At 37.9% G+C, this 14,430-nt stretch overlaps 1 protein-coding gene across 1 annotated transcript in view; it reads left to right on the plus strand.

Annotated features, from left to right (window-relative positions):
- doc2b (double C2-like domains, beta) overlaps positions 1-14,430 on the plus strand; it is a 197,026-nt gene that overhangs the window by 78,671 nt on the left and 103,925 nt on the right. Inside the window, exon 2 of the mRNA XM_075487428.1 lies at positions 7,390-7,469. Coding sequence (XP_075343543.1) covers positions 7,390-7,469 — 80 coding nt within the window. The remainder of the gene's footprint in view (positions 1-7,389; positions 7,470-14,430) is intronic.

The raw sequence follows: 14,430 nt of genomic DNA on the forward strand, positions 1-14,430 counted from the left end.
CTGAAGCTCCTGCTTTCAAGACTCCTGTCTCCTCTGTTGGATCTTCTCCTGTTTCTCAGTTTTACAACATCTCATTTATCCTACAAAGTTAGAGACACTGTGTCACACGGAGAATATTTCTGGATCAGTGGTTTTCAAAGTGGGGGCCGCCAGGGGGGCGCTGGGGGGGCCTCAGAAAATTGGAGTGAAGATAAGAAAAATATAAAAAAAGAAAAAAAATAGAATTCAATTTTTTTTAAACATCATTATAAAAAATTGTCACATTTTTTTAATCAGTATTGTAAAATACAATTTATAATAATATATCATATCGAAATGTTATTTGCCATGCTTGTCTTTCTGATTGGCTGCCAGTCAAAACATCGTAGGCCTGGCGGTTTGCGCCTGTTCTGAAGCTGCGCTGCTCCTCAAGCTAGCGTGTAGCTAGCTTAGCCAAAATGGACAGATTTTTGACTTGGAAGAGACTGAAAGAACTGGCCGACTAAAATCAGAAAGTATGATGCAGCAGACATTAAGTTTGGCTTTACAGCCGTACAGAAAAATGGCCACGATTGCCCGAAATGCGTCCTCTGTCTGGAGACCCTCTCACATGAGTGTTCAAAACCTTCGAAACTTCAGCGTCACTTGATACAAAAACATCCGTCAGAGTCCGGAAAAACGGTTGACTTCTTCAGACGTAAAGAAGAGCATTTGGTCAGGCTGCATTCACACAGCGAGCTGCTGTCCGTGAAGAAAAGAAAGAAAATACATTCTAAAAGTTGATGTTTCTTTACATATTTTGTAGCATTGTCTGTGGTTTGCAAAGGGGGTCAGAAGCTAACACTGTTTGGGGGGCCTTGGCATGGAAAAGTTTGGGAACCCCTGTTCTAGATTATTACGTTGATGGTCTCACTTGATTCTGTCCTAAAAAGAAAGGAATCAGCGCACAGGCAGGCAGAAATTTAAAGTCAAATTTATTTCAAAGAGACTCGTCACATGAAAAAAAAAAGACCTGGCCGGAAATAATTATGTTCCTTTGCTGTCAGTTTTAGAGTCAATTATTTTCAGATAAATTGGATAATAATTGCTTTCCATACTGTTGAGCAGCTGAGAACTGAATTGCACCAGGCGGCTCTCACCTTTTCTTGTGAGTCACAGAAATCAGGCTGCACAGCAAGACTGGAATATGACTCCACAGAAGCAAAAATGACTCGGCTTTGTTATTATCCTGTAGAGTTCACAACACTGTTGCATCTTGCTGAGTTGTACCCCACAGCTACCCAGATGGCTCATGCATCTGCAGTGCAAAGTACTGTTACAAACGGCACCCTCACATGCTACCTAATAGAATCCTGCTGTTGCCCCGAACACAGACAAACACAGCCTGAAAATCAGGCATTAGTGTTGTGGAGGAGTTCACGGCAGAATAAACAGGCCTGAAAAGAAACTCTATAAAAAGCTCTGTTTGTTTTCTGAAACAGAATCTTGAGGATTCTTCCACATGTGGAGTAGTGTTACGACTTTGCAAGGTACAATAGGCAATTTTTAAAAAATGACACTATAATGCAGACATATGACCTGCACCTGCATCACATTCTGAGCTATCAGAGCATTCTTGGACATTAAAACATTTAAATGACAACATCGTTAGTGAATATTACAATAATTACATCACCACATCAGAGCAGACCTCAAGTCTTGGGTTTATGAAGCCATAAAGTCCTCAAAAGGAAGAAGGAGAAGGGAAGGATGGATGTTGGATGGATGGATGGATGGATGGATGGATGGATGGATGGATGGCTCAATTGATGCTGTGTTTTCAACAATGATCCTTTTTGTGCCTTGAGATCGGGAACGACACATTCTCTCAATAACACAACAACAATTTATTAAAAAATGTCGTGGTTGGATTGAGGCAATAACATTACTTGGTTAGAAACAGAAAAAGGTCACGATAAGGTCTCAATCGCATTCTTTCTGCAACACAACCATCACCATCACCATCAATTTTGCTGGTCAACTTAGAAATGCGGGTCATGTTACAATAAAACGTTTTTACCCTCTTATTTCTGAAAATCAAAACATCTTGGGTTGGGTTCAAATGGAATCCTTTGGGCTAGAAGATGTTTTTACAATTAAAAATCCTCTTCCTGACTCTCATTTTTCCGTTTGAACATGCATAGGCCAACAGCAAACGCTGCAGACATTATTTATGAGTATTTATAAGCAAACAACAATAAATTTTAAATAATAAATAATTATTTAACATATATATGGAAGACTGAAAATATGTTGCAATTCAATCAGAGTTCAATAGAATGCAGAGTAAATACATGATTAAATGAAGGAGACCAAAAAGGTAATACGCAAATAAATTCAGGAACAAAAGTTATATAGCAAAAAAAATTATAAGAAAAGATTCAATCAATTTGAATAAAATTGCAAAGTAAATAACTATTATTGACACTTATTAACATAAGTTAAAGATAATTAAAAATGACAAGCAGAGTTCTAACTTTATTACTGATAATATAAATGAATTTTTGCACAAATAAATATTTTGCTTTATTTACGTAGTATCGATTGGTAATTCATTCATCGAGTCATTTATTTGTGTTTGTATTTTTTTTGGATGATTGTTGGAAGTTTCAGTCCTCCATGGAGAGCTGAGGTGGAGGGAAGTCACAGACCAGTAAACGTGATATCAGAATTCTAAGCACTGACACGCTGCCATCTTTTTACTTCCTTGTTTCCATTCACTCACTGTTTGTTTAGGAGACGACTGTGGCTGAGTTAGCATTGCAACCCTTGATAATTTGTATCCAACACATTGCAATGACATGGAAATGCGTTTCACCTGTAGCATCTTACAGTATTTTACAGGACATTGTGGATACACTGTGAAGCATCAGTGGGTGATTTTGTACCAAGCAGGAAACAGAGGCTACTCACTGGAAATCAAACTACATAAGACCATCGTTTTGTTTGTTTGTGCGCACACATTTGTGTGTGTGTGCGTGTTGTTGATGAGCTCAGCTTTCTTTAACACAGCATTGATCCCTGCATTTCACTGGATTCAGAACTACTTTAATCACAAATGCAAACTTGGATCCAAAAGTGGTTCGATTTAATGTTAAGTAAACTTTCCAACTATCCAACAACGAAGTAACGTTGACGAGGATTCGTGTGCCCCAGTGGTTGAAAAGACAATTTATCAGCTGAGTTGATGATAAGGAGATCTCCTCTCCCTCACTTGTAAAAAGTAAAAATCTGTTTAATCCTTTTCCAAGAAAATCTTTTCAAAGTCTGTTCAAAAGTCACAGGTTTTCAGAAGAAATCAAACATTGAGGGGGTGTTGATGGTAACAAGTGCCAGTGCTTTTCAGTGTAACTTGAGAAGTTAACTGCTTGTATCCATATCAAGCAAAATCTTAATGTTGTTTTTTTTGTTTTAGTTTAGAGCATGGGTCTAAGAAGGAAAAAGTTACTGCTTGAGTAACTGCTGATGTGCTATTGCTCCAAACGAACAAACAAAAAACTGTCACTTTCAATTGTAAAATCACCTGAAATCATTAGAATTGAACAGGATTTCTTCTTAATCTAAAAAGCTGATTTAGACTAAATGGACAGCTAATGATAAAACTGAACGAAATATTTAGCTTGTTTAATCAACTCAGTGTCATGTCAAAGTGTGAAACAGACCCACATGTCTGGATCACACCAAGGTGCAGAGTCAGTGTCACGTTTTGCCCTATAGGTTTGAAAAGTTGAAGTCAGAATTCAATTTACAAGTTTTTCATTAAAGGTTGATTTTGTGGCTTTGGTCTTCAAAAGTAACCACCACAAAGGGGCAGTGTTTTACCAGGAGGGTAGCATTTTTTTCAATTATGTTCAAGATAAAAATCAATGGTCATTAATTAGTAACTTGGACAGACTCTCAGAGAACCCACTAACACAAAAAGTATTTTGTGTGATATATTCACAATTGATATTTGAAGGAGTGAATCAAACTCTTCCACTAAATTATATACAATTGTTGAAGAGATGCTTGTAAGCACCAAGTTTAGATATAGTTTCTGAAGTGCCTTGAGATAACATTTGTTTTTTATTTAGCGCAATATGAATAAACCTGAATTTAATTGAATTAGAGGTAGTTGGCTGTTTCCAGACGTAACAGTTTCTACATGCAGTAATGAGTCATTGCATACAGTATGCTCAAAAGATTGTAAAGTCTATCAGGTGACAACGAAAGGAAGTAAAAAAAGTTTCTTCATCCCTTCAGCTAAAGTATTCTTATTTATTTTCACAAACCGACTTCAAAATCTTCCTGCCTGAACTGACTGCATGAAATACACACTGCGTTCACTTGATTTAACTATGCTCGAGATCAGAGGCTTTTATTATTAAAGAAGTGTTTACACAAAACTCCTCCTGGATTTAAAAAGAGCTCATTTAAGAAAAAAAATCTACTGCTTCAGAAGCACAGAACCTTAAGTAATACAGACATTTCCCTAAAATATGTACAAACCTTGTGTGTGTTGTACAGGCCTATACTACTGCATAGCTTTGCAGCAAGTTGATAAAGCATAGGCACAGGTCCTCCCTACCATGACGTGCTCATACTGTAAAAGTGGTTTGATAAATAACCTTAAACCCCAGCTCCTTATGTTACAGTACTGACAACATTAATAATGGTGACTCGCACACATCAGCCACTGCGGTGCGCATTTTGATGACATCACTATGAAGCTCTGTAGAGCCATAACATTAGCATCATGTTTGCACACATGCTGTATTAGGCTATGTGGGTTTTTTTCACTACTATTTCTTATGTTTGTCAAAACGTTTTGCTCCACTTTATTAACATGAGTATACATCATAATTACGCTCTAGGGTTGAGGGAGTCAGACCCAGCTGCTGGACAGATCAGACAGGAGGCTGGGAGGAACAGCCTCCCATTGTCTGTTAGATCCTCTCAGACTTTAGGCCAGTTCAAATCTGGACTGAAAACACATCTCTTTTCCCTGGCCTTCCATAGCTGAAAGGGAGTTCACCTTGGCTTGCTACTTTTATTGTTATTGTTACTGTTATTGTTATTTTATTGCTAATTTTATCTCATATTTTACTTTTATCTGTGATGAAAGTCATTCGTATGGATTTTATTGATGACTCTCTTGATGCAGTTGCTGTTGTGAAGCACTTTGGTCAGCTGAGGCTGTTTTAAATGTGCTATAGAAATTTGAAACTTTGAATTGAATTGAAATGGACGAAGGTACAGACGACTTTAGTCAAAAACAGAAAACCGAGGGCACTAATGTAGCAGGGAATTTGAAAAAAAAAAAAAGACAAACAAGTTAAGAACCCAGGAAGCACTGGCCCACAACACTGGCATTTTACTTAAAGGAAGGGGACAACAATGACAATGTGCCAGATTCTCGCCAGATCCCCTTTACACATCCCACTGTATTCACACTTTTGAGTATTCATAGTGACAGAGCTAATTGCTAAGGTGTATTACAGACAGCATCTTAGATAGCATGGAAACCAAACTTACTGAGACAATCCAAGGATCGGGCTGAAGCAATATAAGCGAAACAGAAAACCTCAAGCATGAACTTGATAAAGCCTAAAATGGAGATCATTACATTACATTACATTATATTCATTTTGCTTTTATCCAAAGCAACTTACAATAAGTGTGTTCCTGAGATAAACTCAGCTTTATGCACAGCAGACTGGCAGTTCCACAGCCCCCCCTGCTACCACTTGCTCAACACGAGTGGAGAGAGAAGGATGGATAAGTTTAGTGGGGTCCCGGCCTCTGGGTCTGACCCTGCATTTGCGTGGTCGCCGAGACCGAGAGGAAAGAACGTAAATGAAGCACATGGTTAGTCGAAAGATGGCACTTGCAGGTGCCGTCCAGAAGAAGATCGGACTTGAAAAAGTGGAGTGCCTTTGTTCAACAGCCTTAGTTTGAAGACTGACGCTTCCAACAACTGGAGTTACTTTGTACTGCTTCACTAATTGCTAATTGTCTGCAGGAGTGCAGGCCCCTCCCACAGATTAACAGCCAAATTGGCCACTCTTGGCTGAAACTAGTTTCAATGGGGGCTGTTATCACACAGTGAAACTAAACCAGCAGCAAGCCTACTTAGCAGTCAGTCAAGCAAAAAGCAGCCTGGTACACAAGAAAAATGTGCTTACTTATTCTGGATGAATCAAGGAGTTCACAGTCCCTCCAAAAGTTAAAACACACACTGATCATGAAAATCAGAACAATGTAGTGACCAAAAACATAACAAGAAACCACATGGACATTTTATATTAAATTTCACTTGAACTGTTGTCTTGAGGCAGGTGCTACGGATCATTCAGCCTAACATCAGCTGATATTCAGCTTGATGACTGCACTCGGTAAATAGGATGGAGTCGCCCTGACTTTGACCTGAAAGCGTCACGATTTATTCACTTTCATTGTTGTTGGGCTAAAAGAAAATGTTGAAAAAGTCAGTGAGTTGGTAACGTTTTAACATACTGAAAAGTCTTCTTATGACACGTTGTAACGAAGGGTTTTTACATTTTGTGGTGGAAATTTTAGTAAGACGCACAGTCAGTTATTTTCTTCTGAGGAGATAAGATGCTTTTAATAATATCTTGCAAGAGAACAACAAAGTGCAAAGTACATAGCTGCTCTGACCACTGAGACAAAGACAATTCACTTATAATGCAGATTGTTGCGTCATCGCTCCTTTGATATAGTTGAGCGTTCTTATCTACTTTTCCTCCCTAACTACAGCCAAGGCTACCTGGACACCGCTCCCAGTACCCTCTTCCCTACTATCCTCCTTAAAGTCTCTATCTATTCTAACAAGCCCAACATAGTACAACAGGATTTGAGAGAAAACAGGACAGGGTAGTATCCTTGCAGGAGGTTATTATAGGTTATACACAGTAACACTCAATACAATGCATATAACAATTAATTTTCCTTCACAATTTCTAAGAAAGAATATGCGCACACTTAAAGGTGGTGTGATGACAGAAGGATATATTTTTTAACAAGCATACAGTATTTATTGTTTCCCTGGCATCAATGGGAAAATAAATGACCAAGACAGTATTCAGAAACTTTCTATTTCATCTTTAACATTGGTATCCAGAATTTTTATGATCTGTGCACCTCTAATTTTCATACAAGACCTTTTGAGAGATGCAGTCCTACACATCATTATCATTATTCAAGGAATGTGGGCACTGAATATTATTGATGAAATAATACAAATTAAAGTTTTTTCGTGTTATTATGCTATATTCTTATATATATGTTATATCATAGCAGGAACAGCATGACTTTTCCTGTTCAGGCCCACTGATTTCTTTCTGTCTCTTGTCACCCTCTTTGTCTTTACAGCCACATTGGGAACCTTGGAATTTAGTTTGCAGTATGACCAGGAGAACAATGCACTACACTGCACCATTAACAAAGCCAAGGTGAGCTATCACGATCTGCTTGAAATATTACTCTGCATGAAGTTTATCTGTAAGTAGCCCTGGTTTTATCAAACCTCTTTACCACTTTGGTTAAACTGAATATAAGAGAGATAATATGTATTCATAGCGGTATAGTTTTATTTAGGGATCGAAGTCTAATGGTGTTACTAACAGCTTTCATTGCAACGTATAAAAAAAAAGATATTTTTCAATATTTTCTCAGTATGTCTAGTATAGTATGTCAAGCTATGCAGTGGAATGGAAGTTTTACACATCCCACTGTTACTTATGAGATATTCATTTGCGTGTGTCAGTGTAACTGGTATAGTTTTATGTGCTAATGTGGAAAAATGTGATTTATAATATGATTTCAAATTCTTTGAATGGTGTTCCTGTCTGTCTATGGACGGTGGCATCATAGCTCAGTAAGAAAAAAAACGAAAGAGCAGAAGCTGAGAGTGTCGCACAAAACCTCAGGCTATGCATCTTTTGTTATTACATCTTCCTCCTCATGGCTTCACTTGCTTTCCCAGCCCAGTCTCATATTGAACTGTAAAATGGGCATGAAATATGAACATTCGATTTAACTGTGCAGTTTCATATTTTTGTGAAACGGAGTTCGACTGCCACGTCCATGACCAGTTTACAGTGTTTTTTTGAGTAGCAGTACCACCTCATCATTAGTGTAAGGAAAGAAATATCTGCTCGTACTTTTCATTATTGTCGATCTTCCTCTGCGGTGTCTTGTAAAGTTTAGAAAACTGTCTTCTTCCCGTGAAAACAGCCCCAGCATGCTCAGTGTATGTAAATAGTGTCATAATTCTGAGTTTGTGATTTATGACTTACAGTTTTTAAATTTTTTTTACTTACGCACCAGTTTGTTTGGCCTTCTGCCTTTAGTTTTTCCACATGTTTTATTCATTACTGCACCCCTGTGTTTTACTTACTGACTGTCATTGTCTGTTTACATCCTCACTTGTCTTCCTTAGTCCATCTTTTGTTCAGCCACTTTGTGGTTCCCTTTGTGTTTTGTGCTTATGTTGTGTTTCCTTCTTTCATTTTGTTTCTGGTGATTTCCTGGTTTCCTGTTGTTCCGTGTATTGTTGTTCGGATCTCTTGGAAAAAAATAAATGCATAGTTTGGGATTTTGCCTCTTGTTAAATTAATTGCTGTCCCTTTCTGTATGATCTTTTCCAGGAACTAAACTAGATTGTTTTTCCTCTATAACGTATTTTGTGTCCTTTGTCTGGGTCCTCGCTCCTGAATAAACCATCTCAAATGGTCATTTGATATACATTTTCAGGCTTGTTACCTTGGACAGAGTTGGACAGAGTCTGACGATTATTTGTGAATAAAGCTAGAAGCTTAATTTGTAAGCTCAGCTTTAAAGGAAAGGAAATAGAACTTTATGGGTTGTGTGGGATGATGAGACTGTGGTTGAGACGCTCATCTGCATCACAGCTGCTCTGATCCCATTACATCTGGTCTGAGGTTGTTGTCTTCATGACATAATCATTTTTGTAGCATATTTCTAATAAAATAAACTTGAATAATCATGACAGTAATTTGTCTTCTGAGATAAATCAAATGCATTTAGTTTTTAATATAGCTTTAAGTGGGAAACAAAAATCTAGCAGCTAATAACATTTTTATGTCATTGGTGGAGGCAAAGAGAGGAACTTATTAAAGTCTTAAGTAGAGGATTAGTTGTCTGTTAAAAAAAGCCGCTGTGCTGATAAATTCAGAGCATCATTTCAACATCAGTTCCCTTTGGACAGTGCAGGACGATGCCAAACTTCTCATTTACATGAACTGGGTTTCTCTTTTGACCGATCTTGTCCTTCGTTTTCCGTCCTCTGAACTGCTGTCACTAACAGTCAAGCCTACCTGTTGATGTTTTAAGGCCCTGATGTGCAAAACCCAGCAAGCCACAACTAAACAAATGATATTTTTCTGAAAAAAAAGAAGATTTTATAAGTGTGGATGCCAAGGTGCACTTTCCCTCTTGTTTTTGTTGTGATGAAGTGATAGCTCCAACAGTCATGACTGCCGTCAGCAGCTATAACTCTACTGTCTGCCTGGAAAAAAAGGAAAATGGGCTTCAGAGGAGCAGGTCTTGGCAGCAGTGTTGGACAGCAGAGTGGCCATCAGGCCACCTTGATTTATGGTTATTATTTTCTTTACTGCAGTCCTCCTTTAGTTCAGCTGCTTGTCTAGTCAAGCAGACACAAAAACTTACTTTTCATAAAGTCTCTTACACAGTTATTTCAAATTAATTGGTTTGCTAAAACCTTTACTGGTCTTTATAATTATGTATTTTTTTTTTTCCTATTGCTTCTGGTGCCAAAACTTAATTTCCTCCTAAAGTAATTGGATCAGATAGGAAATCCCAACTGTCTAATGCGATGTTATGGATTCTGCGCAGGGGGGGGGGTCTGAGATGTAGTTCTTGTGCAGTTTCTGTGAGCGTCCACGGTGTGATCTTGAGGTGAACTTACTGGTATATCAAAGATTGACAGCTGTCTTGAATGTTTTCCATTTGTTAATAATCTTTCTCACTGAAAGGAAGGACTCGGGTAGATAATCGCAGATCTCTCTCCTTCTTGGTTTTGTGTTAACATACACCTGAATGCTCAAGACCAGCAAACTGTTCAAACTTCTGCTCACATTTGTTAATGAGCAATTAATTAAGTGCATCTAATTAGCAGCACCTGGCTGCTACTTAATTCTTATGGAAGCATTAAGGGTTTTTCACCCACTGCCTCTGAATTTTGTCTTGTTTTTTTAAATGACACAGCATGATATGCCACGTGTTGTCGTTCATCTGAAGCCTTGTTTAGTTCGATTTAAGATCTGGATCTCAAGGTGTTTTTTTCTTCTTCTTCATCTTCTTTTTTTATGTACAGATGTCTAAATACTTATAACTGAAAGAGGTTGTACTTTCTTTGTCACATAATTGTAGCTTTTTTACTTCCTGCAGAGATTAGCTCTGCCTCTGACAAAGTAACATTTTGACTTTTTAATTACCTGCCTGCAGAATAAAAGGATAAAGTCAGTAGTTGCAGGGCTGCCTTCTTGTCTTTCTCACTAGTATTGTGTTAAAAACCTGTATCAATTGTTACAGGCCCCACACCCATTTGGTTCTGGGTTTTTTTGTAAGAAAAACACATCAGTCCGTAGTTACACTAGGTCTGCAGGCTTTTCTGTCTCTGTCAAACATCATTGATTTTAGCGTCTCAGTCTTTAAACATCAATCTTAGAGAAACAGAACATATTTACATGTTACAATACATGTGTGGGTTCACATATCGAGCTTCTGGAATAAGACACGGTACTTCAAATAAATATTCAAGTGTGTTGTCCAGTTAAACAGAAATGTTTGATCTGTTATTGTCCCTGTTAGAAACAGTATATCTGTCCAGTTGCTTCAATGTAGCCTGCTTATAAGATATCATCATACTACATTTTAGTTTTTGTGAGTACAAAGACATGAACAAAGAACCTGATAATATGGTTCTAAAGAAAAACTTTTTTTTCCAGGTGGGTAAAAACATAGATAATTTATTATCTTATTTTTCCTTGTCAAAAAGAGTTTTCATTTATTTCCAAAGATTAGCTTTATTTCCTCATGACAACCATCTTAGCAAGCATTGCACTGTCTGAGGCAGAAAAAAAAAACCCAGCCAATATAAGGACGAAGTGCCAACAAATAGTCTTGTAGTTTACCTCACTGTTCTGTGCAAATTTTGTAGTTGTGCGCAATGATAAGTATCGTGCATAATAAAATTATTAAGAAAATTCTAGATTTGAGCAGAGGGCGAAGAAGTGAAGTTGCAGATTTCACTCCAAAAACCAGGAAACGCTTTAACTCAGGCTTAATTTTGGTTAGCTAATGAGACAAATACAACTTAAGAACGTTAGCTTTTCATCTGCTTCATTTCTGTTGCAGTTGAGGATTTTTAGTGCATGTTCAAATCTGTCAGCGTTTACTTCCTAATTCTTATATACCTGTCCTCAGGACACAATAAATATGAATATCATTAGGCTGTAAGTCAATAATAAAAACATCAGCGTTATATCCAGAATTATTGTTTTTATTGAGAAAATAATTTATTTCGTGTAAGCCGCCACCATGAATATGAGTAGCGACAAAATAAAAGGCATAAAATAAAGCGGGGAAAAAAGGAACAACTCCACACAGTGAGACGTCTTGTTGTCATTAGAAGTATGTCAGAGCTGTGACAGAAAAAAAACACAAGTGACACAAGTGCCAGCCAGTGTGTATGTCATCCACCACCAACCGACCAATTATAAAACAGTCAAGATACAAACCACCTGAAACTCAGAGCATAACTAACAATGCTGCTTAAAAATGCCGGGGGGCAAATGCACTCATAAGAACAAAGTAAATGTATTTAACCATGCACAAGCCTTTGGAGGACTATGTATGTATTTACATAAGACTACTATCTCAAAATCCGCTCAAACAGTAAGCATGGCTGTCTGTGGTTGTAAAAAAAAAAAAAAGAGAGAGAGATTTTAGTGAATTGTACAGAACAACTCACTGCCCCAAACAAGTCCCCCCCCCCCAACCCCAAGAGAGCTGTCCCTGATAATAAAGCAGCTGATACGGACACAGCTAAATAAGTTCACAGCCTTTAAAGCTTAATGCTAAATCCATACTGAATTCCAATTTAGAACATTCTATTCAGGAGTTCGTTCCATGTGTGCTGTGCTACACAAGCCTAAAATTGAATTACAAATGTCTGCTGCTTAGGAATTTCACCTTGCTGCAGTCATCCTGCCAAAATGGAAATATGAAGGACAACAGAGTGAGCTATAAAACATAGATATCCAGATTCATTCAAAAGTCATCGTCCATTGGACCTCATTATCATGAATGTGGTCTGTATTATGTAGTGATATGTAGCAGCAGCATAAATTGCAAATGGCGACCCATGCACCCTTCTGAGCTATTGTCGTAGTATGGTACAACATTGGCAACCTTTACCTGTATATGTATCATATATGTACGGGTAAAAAAAAACAAGACAAAGAACATAGCATGTGGCCTTGGGAAGGTTCAAGAGTTTTGATGCAAGTTCTGTAGCTTTAAATGTCATCATAAAAGCTGATGAAGATGTTTATCTTGAGGATGTGTTGCAACAAGCACTTAGAAAATTATAAAACATCCAACTGTATTTCTTTCAAAGCACTTTTTTATATAATATTGAAGGACTTTACATGTACTTTGCTCGACAAAGCTACATGGTGTAGCCTTAACTTTAAACATCACCTGTGTGAGTTGCTATGCCAACCTTCTTTTTCCAGACACTAGTGTAAAATAGCAATAAATGGTCTTTCACAGTATTATCTTTTATCACCATCCCCCGGCTTCCTGAGCTGAATGCTACATTATGAGTCAGTGTCAGCTCTGTTCAGTAAGAAAAGATATTTGCTCATGTCACATAACTTGACACAATACCAATATACAGAAGCACTTCACTTGTCCAAAAACTTTAAGAAACTGTCGGTAAATGATCAGATTCAAAGATGAGATATATCGTTTTAATGTAAAGAAACCGGTTAAAGTGTGTCGTGAGTAGATTTTGTGAATGCAGAAAAATAAACAATTCAAAAATGTTTTAAATTCTGAATATCTATGTGCACAAATAGGCAATTTGTAAATAGAAGCATAAAGTAAAAACATCAGTAATTCACCTTTTTTTTAGCATTTTACGGTTTCAGATCTCAGCGATATTCAGTTACTTTCTTTAGATCCTCTGACCTCAGCTGAATCCAGAATTGTTATGTGATGACTTAATGCATCCAAATCAATGTGCTTCACTTCCCTTACAACCATCTTGACAATGATGTGCTTCACCACACTACTACAGTATATTTGTCCAACTGAAATACTCCCGGCAGTAGTTCCGTCTGTACAGATTCAGCTTTCGTAGATTCAGATGGTTTTCTCTTATTGTTACTCATCTTTAAGAGAGCTGCTCACCACCCTCCGATCTTAAGCATTTCTCTAAAACAAATATCAAATGCTGCCGTTTTCAGCTTCACTGGGAATAAGAAACACCAAATTAGCCCCTTGTATATTTGCTCTTACAGCCTTTAAGACCTTAGACACTGCAGATTGGAAGGCTGTTGGCATGTACATCACTGCTTCTAAGTGATTTCACTCACACTTGACATTTCCAATTTACTTTCTTAGCGAGTAAAACTCAGAGCTGATCTTGGGTCTTTTCAACATCTCTCTGTCTTCAGATCTAACAGACTTGTAGTTGTCAACACGGTCTGCTTCTCATCTCAACAGTTAACACTTTAAAAAAAAACTGAAGGACGCGACAATCAAATATGAGCCACACATGGTAAGTTTCAAGATGAATCACTTCCTTTGTTCTTTTTGCCCTCGTTACCGCATGGCCAAGGGATGGTGATTCTTCCCAGTCTGTTAGCCTGTTAGCCATCCATCTGTCCCGCAGTTTGTTGCACAGTGAAATTTCTTAAGAACTGTTGGTCACATTGCTGTCAGGATTCTCCAGGCACTACTATTCCCAAAATAAATAACAACCAACACTGTATGTCTGCCATCTGGACTAATGTGGTAGGCAAGTTAAAGGGATACAAGGTAGTTTAGCGGCAGTATAGCGATCTCTATTGGTCAAACGGAAATTCTACACTGTCGTAAAAATGCCCACCTTTGTATTATACACACCCACTAACTAAACATCGTGGCGAATGCTGCCGTTGTGTTATTTAGTCAGTGCAGTTAGGTCATCTGATTCACAAGTGTAGACTGCCCACGTAAGATACTATGATCAGAGATTTTCTGCAGAGAGAACTCAAGATAATATGCTATAATACTGTTGCTGGAGGAAGTGGCCGGGGACAGCTCGTCGTTTCTCTGCTCAGGCTGCTGTCCCCGCGACCCGATCCCCGGACAAGCCGC

This window comes from Odontesthes bonariensis, chromosome 16 (assembly GCF_027942865.1).
Source record: "Odontesthes bonariensis isolate fOdoBon6 chromosome 16, fOdoBon6.hap1, whole genome shotgun sequence".
NCBI lineage: Eukaryota > Metazoa > Chordata > Actinopteri > Atheriniformes > Atherinopsidae > Odontesthes > Odontesthes bonariensis.